This window comes from Lepisosteus oculatus, chromosome 3, assembly GCF_040954835.1.
Source record: "Lepisosteus oculatus isolate fLepOcu1 chromosome 3, fLepOcu1.hap2, whole genome shotgun sequence".
NCBI classification, from domain to species: Eukaryota; Metazoa; Chordata; class Actinopteri; order Semionotiformes; family Lepisosteidae; genus Lepisosteus; species Lepisosteus oculatus.
The window spans coordinates 59557406-59574378 of NC_090698.1; the positions used below are offsets into that span (position 1 = coordinate 59557406).

The 16973-nt window shown below is 35.6% G+C and overlaps 1 protein-coding gene across 2 annotated transcripts in view; it reads left to right on the forward strand.

The window, feature by feature from the left end:
- vps13a (vacuolar protein sorting 13 homolog A) overlaps positions 1 to 16912 on the forward strand; it is a 72778-nt gene extending 55866 nt beyond the window's left edge. The window contains exons 58-72 of one of the 2 annotated variants that reach the window (XM_069187324.1): positions 1353 to 1422; positions 2318 to 2432; positions 4422 to 4535; positions 5018 to 5163; positions 5592 to 5673; positions 6489 to 6602; positions 6891 to 6966; positions 7251 to 7414; positions 7501 to 7546; positions 8494 to 8617; positions 10760 to 10874; positions 13985 to 14070; positions 14404 to 14527; positions 15408 to 15482; positions 15728 to 16912. In XM_069187324.1, coding sequence (XP_069043425.1) covers positions 1353 to 1422; positions 2318 to 2432; positions 4422 to 4535; positions 5018 to 5163; positions 5592 to 5673; positions 6489 to 6602; positions 6891 to 6966; positions 7251 to 7414; positions 7501 to 7546; positions 8494 to 8617; positions 10760 to 10874; positions 13985 to 14070; positions 14404 to 14527; positions 15408 to 15482; positions 15728 to 15778 — 1502 coding nt within the window. In that variant the 3' untranslated portion in view covers positions 15779 to 16912. Of the gene's footprint in view, positions 1 to 1352; positions 1423 to 2317; positions 2433 to 4421; positions 4536 to 5017; positions 5164 to 5591; positions 5674 to 6488; positions 6603 to 6890; positions 6967 to 7250; positions 7415 to 7500; positions 7547 to 8493; positions 8618 to 10759; positions 10875 to 12473; positions 12949 to 13984; positions 14071 to 14403; positions 14528 to 15407; positions 15483 to 15727 lie in introns of those variants that run through there. The other variant, XM_069187325.1, reaches the window with a different exon arrangement.
- The last annotated feature ends 61 nt before the right edge of the window (positions 16913 to 16973 follow it).

Sequence of the window (16973 nt, forward strand, 5' to 3'; positions counted from 1 at the left end):
TTTTACCATTTGTTGCATGTTTTGGTCTAAAAAAATGTTCTGGATAGTGAAGTAGTTATGACAAAGAATATGCTGTAATGAATTGGAAACCTGATTGAAATTTGCAAGCTAATTTTGACTGATATTTAATCTCAATTTCAGTCACTTTTTCATTTTATTGAGCAGTTCTTCACCATACGTTGTTCTTATATATTTATTGTAATGTAAGGAATTAATGGTGTGATGAGCTGTCACGTAGACTTTTCATGCTTTGTGTGACGCCTTCAGCCAATAATATTTGTTTGAAAAGTCTGCTTGGGGTGTAAAAATAAACTAGAATATAGATCATTATGTAAGGTAATGTGGCTTTTATAGTTGAAAGCTAAAGTACTCCTTCCACCTTTATTTTACCTGATAAGAACTTCATTTGACATTCAGTTTCATTGTCTACCCCTTTGTACAGTATTTATAACTTAATCATCTTCATCTTTACCATGCCAACCTTTTTTATCCTCAGCACAATCACTTTTCTTGTTTTGTATTATTTTTTTAAAATACTGTACATACTAGGAGAACTGGAGTTAACTTTGCCTCGAACACCTTCATGTGCACAAATATTCTCTCTTAAAATGAAGTAGCTGATTTTGTATACAGGTACACTATTGCAGTGCCATTAAACATTAAGCTTGGGAGACTTGTGCTTTATCAGTATGATCAGTATGTCTTACAATTGAATGTTTGTCGAGTGTTATACAGTATTTAGCTACATTTACTGTATATGCAGTATGAATAGACCATGGTCAGCCTGTAACAACATATTATTTAAAACAGTCAAAACCTTGGAAAAAATTAAAATTGAGTTTGTTTTCAGGTTATTAATTTGAATTTAGAAGCCTGATCTTAGGATAGTAGTCAATACAATCTGAGAACTATACTTTATACAGTGTCATTGGTACTTGTATAATACAGATGAAACATTGGATTCACACATGGGCGATGCCCTCAAATTGACCTCAAGAAAGCTGCTTGTCAGTCAACAGTGGGAGTGTTGGTAGATTTGAATTTTAAATATATTAAAGGATCTGCAGAAGTTTGTAATGGAATTTTTCCAAATGTAAACCTATGAATTTTCTCTATTGTAAAAATTAGCCTTCTATTACTTTTGTAGGCAGAGAGCACTTACCAAAGCAACTTCTTCTTTCTTGTCTTAGTATATTTATGGTCATTAATGCACGGTAATAATTCATGTCTAGCTCTTATATGTAGTGTACAGTTGATGAATTCCATTCAAAGCATGAAGGCAGGAATAGACACAGGAATCTGTTCGTTTTCTGTTTCTTACCCATTTTCTAACGTTGTGCTGTTTTATACAGAACCTAAACCTCTGACTGATGTCAGCATTGTGACAAGGTCTGCAGGACATTCTGATATATCTCGCATCAAGTGAGTTAGAATTTTTTTTCTTCATAAGGAATTTATATGTTCCTTCTAAATAAAGTATCTTGGGCCATTTTGTGAGGGCAAAATCACATGCTTAGTATATAAAGGCACTGTAATTCATTGTGAACTTTGGGCTTGTTTAAACGTCTTTTTTCACACCTAAATTGCATCCAGTTGTACTTTTGATGGCCTATTTATGTCTGGAAGTCTTGGAACTACAACAAAACCCACAATTGCCAAATCTCACCAAAAATGTTATTAGCAAAATGAAAAAGACTCTAAAAGAGAAAACAATCAAAAGGTGTAACCAAGATTTGCATTCTTTTTGTGCCTTCCTCCACGTGCTTGTTTAAATGTGTGCTTACGTGGTGATTAATAATTCATATCTTTATTGTGTCAGCTAGTAAAGGTTTGGTCCTTATTTGGGATTGGTTGGCCTTGCAAAATCAGAACCTCTGTTACATCTGGAATGCTTGCCGTGGCATCAGTGAGGTATACACCCCATTCACTGTGGGTACTTGACTTTCTATACGATACTGCAGAGCTTGTGGCCTGTTTAAGGATCAGTGGCTCCAAGAGGAGACTGGTCAGAGGAGCCCGGCTACATTCTTTCATTTCCCTTGTATGGATACAGGGACCATCCTTGTGAGCTGAGATATTGACACAACTGGTGACTTTAAATCAGATAGGCAGTATTATTAAAAATAACTGATCATTCAAAATCTATATAAGAATATATGCAAGGAGTAATACACACCTTGGTGAGTTTGTGAAACAAAACAGATGCTTTTGAAAACTGCTTAATTGCTAGAATTAATTCAGGGGCATATTTTCAGGTTGTGAATAGTTTTTTCTGGCCTGTACCGGTAATGAGAATTGTGTTTTTTTTCTTTTGTAGATATTTCAAGGTGTTGATTCAAGAAATGGATTTGAAGTTAGATCTGGGATTCTTGTATGCTATTTTAGATCTTTTTACCCAAGAAAATGCCAATGCAGTTTCATCTGAGCAAGAGGTAGGAATAAAGTGTTAGCTGTTTTAAACACCAGTGTATCTGGTCATCAAAATTTCATTGCACAATGTCACAATTATCTTTAGCATGTTAATGCAATTGGAGTTGCTTATGACAAAGAATCTGATTACAAAGACTTTTTTTAATTCAGTCTTTTTTTATTCATTCTTTCATAATTTGCATGACTATGGTTGTAGGTATATAAAACTTTGTATACAGTGCTGTGCAAAAGTAAGTACACCCCATGAAAAGGTGTGTATTTTCAACATATTTGCATGTATGGATATTTGATCTTCACTTTACCAATATTGATAGATATGGTTGATCTAATTCAACAAAAAATGAAAATTATTCTTTGCAATCATTCATTCAACAAAAAAAAGTCAGAAATACAATTGTGTGCTGTGGAAAAAATAGGTACACCCCCTACTTCAATGCCACCTTTGGCAGAAATCACTTCTTGTAGGCGTTTCTTGTAATTGTCTATCAGTCTCCTACATCAAATGGGATAATTTTTTGCCCAGTCCTCCTTACAGAACTCCTTCAACTGAGTGATGTTTGAGGGCTTTCTTGCAAGTACTGCCCACTTCAAGCCCCCCGCAGCATTTCTATGGGGTCAAGTCCTTATTGCAAGGTCCACTTACGGTTCAGCTTCAGCTTTTTGACAGATGGCCTCATATTCTCCTCATATTGTCCTGTACTCTCTGGTACAATGTGCAATTCATGGTTGACTCTAAGATGGCACACTGGCAAGGCCCCGAGGCAGAAAAGCAGCCCCAAACCATAATGCTTCCACCACCATGCTTTAGAGTTGGTATGAGGTTCTTTTGGTCAAAGGCAGTTTTTGGTTTTTGCCAAACATGAAGTCTGGCATTGTGGCCAAGCAGCTCTACCTTTGTGTCATCCGTCCAAAGCACACTGTTCCAATAGTCCTGATCTTCACCTGTTGTCTGGCAAACTTCAGTCGTTCTTTTTTTGAGAGCACAGGCTTCTTCCTTCCTCACCCTGCATGCAGGGCAAAGTTGTGCAGTTTCTTTCGGATGGTTGACTTATGCACTTTGACATTGACTAAGGCAAGACTTAAATCCCTTGATGTTATCATGGGTTCTTGGAGACTTCCTGCAGCATCTTTTGTTCAGTTCATGGGCTGAATATGGTGCGACGACCTGGCCTGCATAGTTTGCTAGTGGTTTGAAATTTTCTCCATTTGTAGATATTTTGGACAGTGGAGTGATTGACTACAAATTGCTCGAAAATAGCTTTAAAACCCTTCCCAGACTCATAGGCATCAACAGGCTTTCTTCTGAGGGCCTCAGAGAGCTCTTTTGATCTTGGCATGATGTTGCCACACACCTCAATTGCTAAGATCAATCCAGACCTTGGGTTTCTGATGTTTATATAAGGCAGTGTCCTCCAAGTTACTCTAATCATTTGCCACCTGTTTTGGTGCACCTGATTCTAATTTTTGGCATTCGATGTAGTGATAAAGGTAGGGGTATACTAACGTTTTCCGTGCAAGGAAATTGTATTTCTGTTAATTTAATTTAATTTTTTTAAATCAGATCACCTTTATTTATCAGTATTCTTGAAATGACGATCAAATATCCTTTTGTCCAAAACTGTAAAAAAAGACCAACCTTTTACTTTTTTACACCACTGTATACCCTGTATGTACTTGTGTATCCTGATAAGTACAAATTGTTTTGTATACAATATTAAGTACAATGTGCATTCTAGTTTTTTTTTCAGTTAATTACTGTTTTAATGAATATATGGTGTATTTTTTCCATATTCTGAAATACAATATACAAAAAATTTGTCAACTCTCCTAATGTATTTTGAATTGATTTTAAAAAATGCAAAACATTTGACGTGCATTCACATGAAGAGTAGTTTTCCAGTGATTCTGTTGTAACTATCTGTATGCACTAATTTCTTTGAATATCTGAAATGCTGAATGACATCTGTCTTAATTAAATTTATGTTTCTTAGGTGGAGTTGTTTGGAAAGGATCTTGAGTACCTTAAAACGGAACTGAATCATGTATCGGCCACAGACACTTCAGCAATTAGTCTTTATGAGTATTTTCACATCTCTCCCATCAAAGTGAGCAGAATATTTTTAACTTCTGTTTTGATGGTCAATAGTATGATATTAACTTATGAAAACAAAACCCTCTGACAATAAGTTTTATGATGGAGTGAATCAGGAAACTGTGATAATGACAAGGAAGAACAATTTCTTCTTTGAATCAGCTGTTTTGTATAATTACTTGTGTCTGTTCTGAAATGATCCGTTGCTTTGAAAATATAGTTTGATTTAAAAATCTCTGCTTTTGTTTAACAAAAACCTTAACATGATCATAAGAAAGGTTACCAACAAGATGAAGCCATTTGGTAGTTAGTATATGAAACAGACCTCCAAATGATTTGCATTTAAGGTTTTTCCAAAGAGAATGTTTGGATGTAATAAAGTACTAAATTATTTGAACAATTATGGATTTTTTAGCTCCAGAATGTGTAGCCTTTGATATTTTATGTCACTTATACTGTGAAACTTGCTTAATATTGTCACATTTTGTCTTCTAGCTACATTTAAGTTTTTCCCTAAGCAGTGGTGGTGAAGATGGTAATAAAGAAAAGCGAAATTCAGAACTTATTCCCATTCAGTCCCTCAACCTGCTGCTTAAAAGCATTGGAGCCACTTTAACTGATGTCCAGGATGTTGTGTTTAAGTACGAAGTACTTTTACCTCTTACTTAGTGTGCTGTCATTGTCCTGTGTGTATACAGTATATGTGACTAAAATAGTGTTTAATATTTGTGTGCTGTCATTGTCCTGTGTGTATACAGTATATGTGACTAAAATAGTGTTTAATATTTGACAGCATTCTGTAGGGAAGCTGTGTTTTTCTTACATATTTTGTAAAATGTATATATTTCTTTGCAATTAATTCAATTGTACAGTATTGCATTTTGCTAGAGTAAAGAATTTAATATTTATTAGACATATGTATAGATTTCCAAATATCAAACTGTTAACAATATATTGTCACAAGTCTATATTTTATATCAATTTATAATTCTATGCATAAAAGTTGTATTTCATATTACATAAACATTATTAATTTGCTGCAAATATTAATCTCAGTCTTTCCTCTTAGACTAGCTTTCTTTGAGATGAACTTTCAGTTCTACACAACCCAGCAGCTACAATCGGGGGTCATCAGACATTACTCTAAACAGGTACAGTAGATCCCATTTCTACACTAATAAGACATTTTAAGGAAACAGAAAGATGGATAAGTGGGTGAAGTGCAGTTCTCTGAAAGTCTATACCTAAAAATGTATAGTGAAACTCCTTTAACAATTGTATAAAGATCCCCCATAATAATAATCATCATCATCATCCTGACACTTGCTACTTCCAGTAAATTTCTGTTTTCATAAACAAGAGATAAGTGACAGAGGGAGGAGATCAGAGGGAGAAAAGATAGGGAAGCTTGTTATAAAGAGAGGGAATTTTATCAGCCTCAGTCAGCCTTGCTGTACTTACAGTGTTTAACCTATTCTGCTGGTCACAACTAGCTAAATGATAAGCTCTTGCAACATACAGTTTACCACTGAGCAAAGCCTGACAATAACACAAGATCAAGAAATAAATGAGACTTAGTTGGAAGTGAGACTTAGTTTATAATGTCTCTGGTGAGTCTGGTGCAAGTTTTCAATAAATAATTTCAATTGCAAGTTTTATAATTTAATTTAGAAACATATAAATGTTTATATTAAGGATTTTAAGATAAGTTATTGCCATCTGGGCTGCTCAGGTACATCCAGACACAGATGTTTGTCCCAAAACTGTGAGAGTTGCAGGTCTCCATGACAGAGAATTTATAAAGTTATAGTTTCAAAAACAAACTAACCAGTAATAAATTTACCAGATGTTGGTTATGGATTTATTGATTTTCCACATACATTTGGATGTACTGTATACTGTATATAATCTGTAAAACTGATACACATTTGAAGAATGTTTTTTTTAATTGCATTTCTTTTTTAAGGCAATCAAGCAAATGTACGTGCTTGTCCTTGGACTGGACGTCTTGGGAAATCCATTCGGGTTAATACGAGACTTGTCGGAAGGAGTTGAAGCTTTTTTCTATGAGCCCTACCAGGTTGTTATTTCGTTTTCATGCATTTTTGCCTCACACTTGGAAAATAAATGATTTGGATAAGGCAAACAATGCATAATGAAAATGTGTTCCTCAGTGATGAAGTTTGGTGCAATTTAGGATAAATTGAACTGTGTTTTTATAATTCAAATGTGGCAGTGTAGTTCTAAGTTTACGAATTCAAGTCCTTTGTACAGATTAATATTATTTGATCCTACAGCTGTGGTTGAGCATCACATGGAAGACTTTAACTTGCCCTTTGTATAAATATTTCTGTGCTTTACTCCACAGGGAGCTATTCAAGGTCCTGAGGAGTTTGTGGAAGGAATGGCACTAGGAGTTAAAGCCCTAGTGGGAGGGGCCGTAGGTAGGCGTTCTGTTCTGATGAATTTTTGCACTTTTGCATTTTGTACGAAGAGAAAATTACTGTTGATTTGATCAACATCCCCTACCACCACCACCCTCCCATCTGCATGTTTTTTGTTTACCAGTTTAGATGGCTCTAAATTGAAATATACAAAGATGACAAAAACCAGAGTGGAAGCACTGCATTTTACATCACAGATCTGGAGTTCTGGAAGCTCCATGCAGTGTGTTTAAAGTGGGGCGCCCCTGGGAAGAGCTGACAGACTGCACTGTTGCTTCCCTCAGGCGGTATAGCTGGGGCAGCGTCCAGGATCACTGGCGCCATGGCGAAAGGGGTAGCAGCCATGACTATGGACGAGGAGTACCAGCAGAAACGCAGAGAGGAGATGAACAAAGAGCCCAGCGGCTTCCGAGAGGGTATAACCCGCGGAGGAAAAGGTTTGGTATCGGTAAGTTCTGCAACCGTCTTTAACACTTCGGCGTATTTTATCTACAGTACATGCAGTGAGTGCTTTTAATTTTTTTTTTTCTTCAGGGATTTGTCAGTGGTATCACAGGGATAGTCACAAAACCCATAAAAGGTGAGAAATGCTCTTATTTTTTTCCCCTCGTTTTTTGAATATTCAAAAATATTTAGGCGAATTGTTTGAGAAACTTTTTTTAACAGTTTACTTTAAAAAAAAACACTGGGGAATTATTTAAAAACAAGAAATATCCCTCCATCCATTTTCTTACTGTTCCTTCCAGTTCAGGATCACACAGATGCCAGATCCCAGAAAGCAACAGGCGTAAGGCAGGATATATCCTGGACGTGACGCCAGTCCGTTGCAGGGCAGACACACTCATATGCACAGCAGGACCAATTTTTCCAAAAGCCAGTTAATCTACCAGTAGGTCCTTGGTCTCTGGGAGGAAATCAGAATATCCAAAGGAAACCCACGCAAAAAACTGGGAAAAAGAAATATCCAGTAAATAATCATTGAATATGTTCAGCACCTTTTCTCTCTGATTCCAATTGATTATACATATTTTGTACACACCACTGTGTGGTTCTTACGTTTTGATCTGAGTATCTTTTTATAGAAAATGCATAAGTAGTGGGGGGGGAGCCCAAACACATGGTAGTCCATGCAATCAGCGCATAGTGCAGAGGTGCATTGAGTTCTGAGACATTGGAGTTACCTGTTAGGGATGTGCACTGCAGTAGGATAGAGATGGTGAATGTGCAGTGTAATGCATACTGGTCATTTTTAATATGCTCCATATGCAGTAACTTCCTAACTTCTTACTGCAAAAATACATTTTCTGTTGAATTTTCAGGCAAATGAAGTATGCATACCTGGGATTTCATTTAATTTTTACTACTTAATAATGCAAATTACAAATGAGTAAATTACTAATTAGTTAATTAGTCTTTCCAAGCTTCCCAAGGATTTAGAAATGTAATGATCAGTAATCGCACCTTGCAAGTGACAGAGTCTGTAGGAGCAGTTTATGGGCAGGGATGATGTGGATGTCCTCTGTGCAGGGGCTCAGAAGGAAGGAGCTGCTGGCTTCTTCAAAGGAATGGGCAAAGGACTTGTGGGGGCAGTAACACGACCGACCGGAGGCATCATCGACATGGCTAGCAGCACCTTTCAGGGCATTAAGAGGTACAAAGTGATTTGTATTCCCACAGGCCCTAATACCTTAGGAGAGTAAGACGATGACTACAGACATTACATGCTCTTCTTCTTGTTCTTGTTCTTGTTCTTGTTCTTGTTCTTGTTCTCCTTCTTCTCCTTCTTCTCCTTCTCCTTCTCCTTCTCCTTCTCCTTCTCCTTCTCCTTCTCCTTCTTACACAGGATGACATTTTTCGATAACAATCAAATGTATATAGAATTTAGCTACCATGAACTTTAGTAGAATTGGGTTGAATCTTTCTTTCCGTAAAAATACAAGACTTGCCTATCACCATACACAATAGTAAATCCCAAGTAGTAGATGGGGCCTGTTTAGTCCAGTTTTTCCTTTCTACGTTTCAGACACTCAAAATATGAACAAACAAATCAAAGAATCAGACTATGTTTTCAGTTTGAAAAGAGACACACTGTGAAAATGAAAACATTACCAAGCTGGATTTGCTGTCCTTGAGTGTTAACCCAGTCCTTGCAGGTTTAACATCTGGATGTTAGGTGCCTCTGGACACCCCTCTGTGGTATACTCTAAACTGTTCTGTGTAGCTGCTGCCAGCTGGTGAAGTTTGGCAGGTTCACTTTTAACACTGGACACCTTGTATTTTTAAGAAGACATGATTTACGTTTGTTATTTCAAAAAACAGTACTACTCAGACTCAGCCAGTAAATCCGTATTGAATGTTTTTTTTCACTTGATGAGAGCAGTGTGATGAGGAGCTGCAAACTTAAAAGATAAACATTTATTCAAATTAACTATGAACTAAATGCATTACAGCACAGTCTCCCACACCCTTGGAAAGAGGCTCAGTGTTTGTCAGGATTATCAGAACGAATTTTCTGATCCTGTCCCACTACATCTGATTTATTACAGCATCACGTGTTCTAGGTCTTAGTGTTAGACTTATATTTGGTGGGTAGTTGCAGAAAATAATAATAATAATTCTTTACACTTATATAACGCTTTTCTGGACACTCCACTCAAAGTGCTTTACAGGTAATGGGGACTCTCCTTCACCACCACCAATGTACAGCCCCACCGTGATGATGCGACAGTAGCTATATTGCCCCAGTACGCTCACCGCACATCAGCTACTGTATATGTGGGGAGGAGAACAGAGTAATGAAGCCAATTCATAGATGTGGATTATTAGGAGGCCATGATTGGTAAAGGCCAATGGGAAATCTGGCCAGGATGCCTGGGTAACACCCCTACACTTTCCGAGAAACTCTCTGGGTTTTTCAATAACCACAGAGAGTCAGGACCTCGGTTTTACATCTCATCCAAAAGACAGCACCTTTTTACAGTGTAGTGTCCCTGTGCAGGTCTCCCATCCAGGTACTGACCAGTCTCACACCTGCTTAGCTTCAGTGGGTTGTCAGTGGTGAGTTGCAGGGTGATATGGCTGCTTGCCATTAAACAACGTCCAACCTGATGTGGTGCTCTCCAACCTGCATAGCTGTCTAGACAATATAATTGCTCAGCCAGCTGTCTGTCCTTGCCATCTGGCTACTGGTCTGTAATGACTAAATGGTACAGAGTGTTCCAAGGCTAAAGTATGCTCCATATTTGTCTAACTAGTATAATCTCCTGGAGACAGCAATATTATTTGTAAGAACAGTAAAAAAAAGAACACAGGCAGGACTTCACCCTAAATTCCTTATGCAAGTACCTCCTTTTTTCAGTTCCGAACCAAAAAGTCCCAAAGTCATCTTCATTTCAGCAGTGTGATTCAGCTATATTAAAGTGCCTTATAGTTCTCATGTTATCCTGTGCTATGAATGTTGAAAATATTCCTGTTTTTTTTTTAAATGAGATAAATGTTTACTACTAGATTTCACACCTTTAGAATGCAAAAAGATCAAAAATTTCATTGGCTCTAGTCTTTAAGAATATTAATCTTTCCTGTCTACATTAATGCCGTCATCTTTGTAAGGCTGAATTTTGAATAAGTCTGTATTGATAAGTTGTTAAAAATTCTAACATGTCCTTTAGTCTTGTTGGTTCATCACATCCTTTATGAAGCAAAAGGTCCAGAAGTGTAACATAACCAAGACTGCCACAGTGATGCAGCTTCACTTTTTTTTCTGCATCACTTCTTTGGTTTTAATGCTTTATAGGGCAACAGAAACATCCCAAGATGTGGAGAGTCTGCGTCCTCCACGCTTCATCCATGAAGACGGAGTCATCAGGCCTTACAAGGAGAGAGAGGGGGTTGGCAGCCAGATGTTACAGGTGATTTCTTCATGTCCTTTTCCTGTGATCCAAGAGAGAAGGTAGGCTACTGTATATTATCCTCTTCGGGCACAAAGGAACCTCGTGGATTTGTCCAGTTGAACTGAAGCCTTTGATGCCAAAACATCATCAAGACTGCGAACTGTGGTGTGTTCTTTGGGCTGTCCATTGTAATTGGTAACATTTTGAATATTTGCACTGCTAGTGCTTGCTTTTATAACGCATGAGAAGTCTGAAAACAAATCAAGCTTACAACTACACGTGTCCCTTGAATGATGTTCTTAGCAAGAATTAATACCACTGTTTATATTCCTTAAGTCATCTATTTGTCAAATTATGATAGCTGTTGTTTAAGGCTCCTCTTGTTCATTCAATAAAACATAATTAATATATTTAAGGGTTCAGTTTTTTAATTTAGTTTCTCCTAATTTATTAGGTATTTAGTAAGTCGTAACATCTGAAGCCAGTAATAAATCAGTTTTCACACATTTAAAGTGTTTAATTTTAGAACCAATAGAGCATTGAACTAAGTTTCATGTGCTGTAAGGATGGTGTGTGCTCATTAGCTAGTTCCTTCGATGTTTCCCTCCAAATGTAATGCCAGGATCATGCCTTTCACTGCTCTTGTGATGAAGTTCTGTGACTTCTTAGGAGCTTGTCAATCGACAGGTTGAAAATTATATAAGTTTGCTTGCTATTATTAACTGATAAAGATGTCAGTAACTCCGCGTTGCTGTAGGGGGCAGCCTGTCCTTTATTGCTCCAGTTTCTGCTTTTAAATTGCATTTAAATAAAGCACCTTCACACGCAAACGGATCCCAGTGCTCAAATTCAGTACCTGGGTGATCCAGTATCAGAATAAATGATAGCAGTGTTCGTTGTAGTAGCACTTTTGGCATCTGATAGAAAATGGAGCAAGTAAATTAGCAACGTCCTACCATGCTCTGCTTACAGTATATCCAGTTTGTGCTGTGAATCAGCACACTAAACTGCAAACAGAAAATAATTGTGTGTTAAACAAATCCTTGTTGCTCAGTTTAAAAAATTGCAAAAGTACCCTTTGCCTAGAAAACTTAAAGCCCAGGCTTTTTTGTTGTTTACCAGCTTATTGTAGAAGTGAATTTTAAGGCAGTTAGCAAACAAAAATAAAGTCAGTGTTTCAAACCATACGGCATATTTTTATATTTTTCTTATTTACAAAAGGTCAAATATTTTGTTTTTAAACTGAACCCTTAAATAGAATTAGAAATGTAATATAAAATGTATAACATTTCTGTTAATGTTTCTTTACTAATTGGCTATTGTTATTTTTCTCACCATATGTCATATATAATTTCATGTTGATTGAAAACAGGAGCTTAATTAACTTTCACTCAGTTGCCTCAAAGCTTTATTCATCATATCATCTTTAGGATAAAAATCATGTTTTAATCTTTGACCATTCCAAATGGCAAACTTTAGGAGCAAAATTAAAAAAAATTCCAAACCATTGGTTAGATGTATCTACTTTAATGCCATTTGCACCCTATGACTGCAAAGCCCGCATGATTGAACTTACATTGGCTATGTTTTCTCTTTCCTCTTTTGTCATGCTTGCAGAAAAGAATGGCCTGCACTCAGTGGATTAGGACTGACAGTGATGATGATGATGAGGACAGCTAGAATAAGTTTGCTAAGTGCTAGCGGTGCATGCATTCAACATAGCTTTCAGTGGTAGCTGTCACTCATACAGTCAGTTTGTGCTATCCATTGTACTGTATGATTGTAATGTCCTCAACTCTGCACCATAAAAGACTGCCAAGGGACTCTTTAACAGAGAATGTTAAGTGCCTGTTATAGATGTTTTATAAGAAAAAAACTTGGTTTGGAAATAATTTAGGATTTGATCTACATAACTTTTGTCATTTCCTCTGTAGTGAGTCTTTGTCTCCTATGTTTTTTAAAGAATCCCTTTGCTTTTCCGTCACTCATTCTCATGTCACCTCTATGCCGTTTCCTTTTGGGCTGTAATTTTCTGCTCATGAAAACATTGATTTGTGAATTTAAACTTAATAAAATGCATTTTGAAACACTGCTTTTTAATTGTTTACTATTTTCAGGACACAAATCTCAGGAACAAAGCTTTTATTTTTAAAAATGTTTTGAAACAACTATGGACAAGCTGTTGTATTTTGTTTTTCACAGGAAAGCCTGTAATATTACCTTTTAAGAATTTCTTAAATATGTTCTCACTACCAAGCTTTTTCCAAGCTGTCTGTTGTGTAAATAGATGTTTTTGTGATCAATGGGAGATTTGCCTTAGGACTCTGCTAATGGTAGTTTTGTCATGTAAATATGAACATAAAAGAAAAATGAACACTGGAGAGCAATGCTGAGCTCAGTCCTCCAAGAAGTTTTGGTTTGTTCAGAGACTGTTCATCAACACATTTTCATGAATGTGTTGAACAAGAGGTTACCTGTAGTTAGTAAGTGTTGGTGACAATTAATTATATTCAGACTATTCAATATGTTGTATCTGTAAACAGTTTAAACTGGTTGTGCCAGAGTATTTTGGAAGGTTTCAGATGTTGACATTAATCTTCTGAGCACATTTCTAAGTTTCCATTGATGAAGACGAAGTACAGTTTTGTTTAACGTATGACTGCTTCATTGGATTATGTAGGACAACACACACTACGCATTTGGCAGTGTCTATTTTCATCAGATCTACAGAGGTTCAGGTTTGTGTTCAGAAATAATTCATTACAGGTAAAAAATGGAAGGTAGGATTTAATTATTTCATGACTAATAATAAAACTAAAAAAATAAACACTATATAAAAAATCTTTTTACACTTCTTTAAGTCTGTTATAATAATATGTGATACTATTAAATTATGAGTTTAAAAAACGTTTTATAATACTATAAAAAGGAGTAGTTGCCAAAATATAGAATAGATTTATATACTGTACATTTACTACAGCAGTTTTTAAAATGCAATTAGTATTCCACCACACCACTCCAAAGGGGACAATGTAGAACTTTTCTTACTATTCGTGTGTGTTCAGAATATAACTGATAAAAAAATCCCTGTACACTCATCATGTCTCCATTTCCTTTCTTTAATTTAGAAAATAGAAAATGGAAGATTTGCCAAATATAAATACTTTGCTCATGCCAAGGTGAATGATTCAGACATTTTAATGATCACAAAAAGGTAATTGATTTTTTCCTCTTTGCTTTGTAATTTTTTGCAGTATTTTCAGATGTAAACGAAAATGTATAATGAGATTACAGATATCAAAAATGAAATTACATCATTTTGTATTTCTTACATTACCTGTTTGAACTTGACATTTTTGTTATAAATTACTTTCTAAATTTAAGTATTCAAAACTACTTTTGATTAGCTGAATTTTTATTTCTGCTTTTCAAATTATGTTTTATATCCGTTTTTAATCAAGGCATGCACTGTAAATAAAATATTTTCTTGAAATTTCAAGATTACGTTTTGTGGATATCAACATCTCAACTATTTTTTTTTTTGTAGCTGCATATTCTTTGTGACAAAAGGAACGTTTGGACAGCTGACCTGCGAGTGGCAGTACTGCTTTGATGAATTTACCAAAGAGCCCATAATTGTTGATGGAAGGAGGCTGCGTATCGAAGCAAAGGTAATTATTGAGTTACCTTATGTATTTGTAATTTGTAAGTTACCTTACATATTTATAATTTCTTGAATGATGCTTAACATAAAAGTTTTCTCCTTTAACTGATAAATCAGTAGAACATTTTCTGTAGATTCTGTGCACCGCTAACAGAGTGGATACTCATAACTCCTTTACTATGTATTGGGGAAGAGAAACTGTAAAGGTGCATTTTGGTGAACACTGGAGAGATGTAAAATATCCCCATTCTCGATAACACCTTTAGTCAGGGTTGTTAAACTTGAGTAGAGTAGGATCTTTTGAATTTTATTATTTAAACCCTAAGTTAATGTATTTTCTTTTTAGCAGTTTAGCCCATTACAATTTTCAGAAGAATGCGTTTGTTTCTGGGAGATGTACTTTTAAGAAGTTGAACACTGGCAAAAACTGTTATATTTGTCCAGTTTGTCAGGCTGTTTTGCTAGCTCAATAACTGAGAGCTTGAGTTGAACAAGGCCAGAACACACTACAGTCATCACGCAGCTGAACTTGACAGTCCTTTTCTGGATCGTTCAGTGCTCTTTCTTCACTGTAGACTTTTCTCCTGAGTTATTGTCTGGTGTAAAGCAAAACATGTGTCCCTGAAGAGGTACAGCATCTTTACTGCAATTGCATGTGTCTATATAATACAAAACCAGTAGGTACAACACTAGTATAAGATCAGGTTTTATATTTGTTCTTGATATATGTATGAGGTAATGTCATTATATAAACTTAAAATTGTTATTTAAATTTTTTAACATTTAAAAAAAAATCGTTTTCAAGGGTTTTGTAAATGGTACATGTACTTGTCCAAAGCACTGAATATCTAATGTTTCTGTTGTTTTTTTTTACAAATGCTGCCTAGGAGAGAGTGAAATCTGTGTTTCATGCCAAAGAGTTTGGGAAGATAATAAACTTCAAAACACCTGAAATTGCCAAGGTATTTAGTTATTTCCTTACTTTATGTATTTTGTCTGATGGCAAACAATTTAGTAATGTCCTAGGTAGAACAAATTAGAACTGATTTAAGAACTTTACACATGTACAGACTATATTAGTATAGAAATAGAATCACATATACAAGCAGGGTTTAAATACTACTTTGTATACATCTTAGAAAATGTGCCCACAACATTTTTGCATGTATTCCTAGTTATGTTGTCTAAATGCAGACTTTTTTAACAGTGGGTACTTGCCAAATTAGAAGATGCGAGAGAGAGCCTGCCCAAATGCTGAAAGCTCCCAGCAGAAGAGTGCTTGATGAAAAATGAACATCAAATCCACATTTCTCCCTTTTAGTGCCTTTGATGTTCCTGCATGCATGAGATGGATAACCATGCTGTGCAAAATGTTTAATGTTATACTTACTGAGTTTGTAAACAGTAAATTTTACTTAGTGAATTTTATTTCTAATCTGTTTATATGCGATTTCAGGAGGTTGTGCCTAATTTTCTAGTCTTCTTTGCAAAGTGCGCAGTTTCTTGGTATTAAAATTAATGGCCCTGGTGCTGTCACAACATCAACAACAGCACTATGGTTTCACATTGAATTTTAATAGCAGTCGCTCTTGACACTACCAGTTAATCAAGTGCCACACTTATTATTGTCCAGATGAAAGTGCCAGCAAATTTTCCCTTTACACCTCCATTTTTATTTTTAAAATATAATTCTGAAGTCTTTTCTAATTGCTGATGTTATGAGTAGCATTTCAGAGAGCTTTATCCCTTTACGGATGTTTTCTATTGAATGTATTTCAATTTAATCCCATAAAGAGAAAACTCCTTGTTTTCATATCTGTTTAATTATTTTCTGTTAAGGCAAAAGTTCCTGCATGTTGATACTGTTATGAATAGCAGTATGCTATGTACAGAAGCATGTTATTTTTATAGTCCACAAGATGCATCTTTTCTTCTTTGGAGTTTTTACTGGTTTTTTGAATATTGTTCCAATTTATCAAAAATATAACAATATCAAAAAGGTTCTTTTGGGTTTTCCGTAGTACTATTGGACTGTACATTCAGTCCTAATTAAAACATGTGTATATTAAGAACATCTCTTAAGTTGTAATTTACAAAGCTGTAAAATTAAAAGTGATAAGATTTAATCGGCTACTTCTCAGAGTTATACATTAATAGCCATAACAGACAAAAGTGTGTTATTTTTTTGTTTTTGTTCATTGAACCTAACAGTGGGGACATTTTTCATAAAGCTCATAATCGTTGAATGTTCCTTTGCTTTAAGTGTTCAGAAATAAACAGGCAAAGTGAAGTGTATTGTGTACTATAATGGTGATCACTGGTGATGTCTGGACTGTTCCCAACAATTGTTCCTTAACCTTGCATTTTTTAATAAAGACTGAATTAATCTATCGATCTGCTCTTCAATTGTTGTTTATACGAAAGTACATTTGTGATTGTTTACATTACAACAT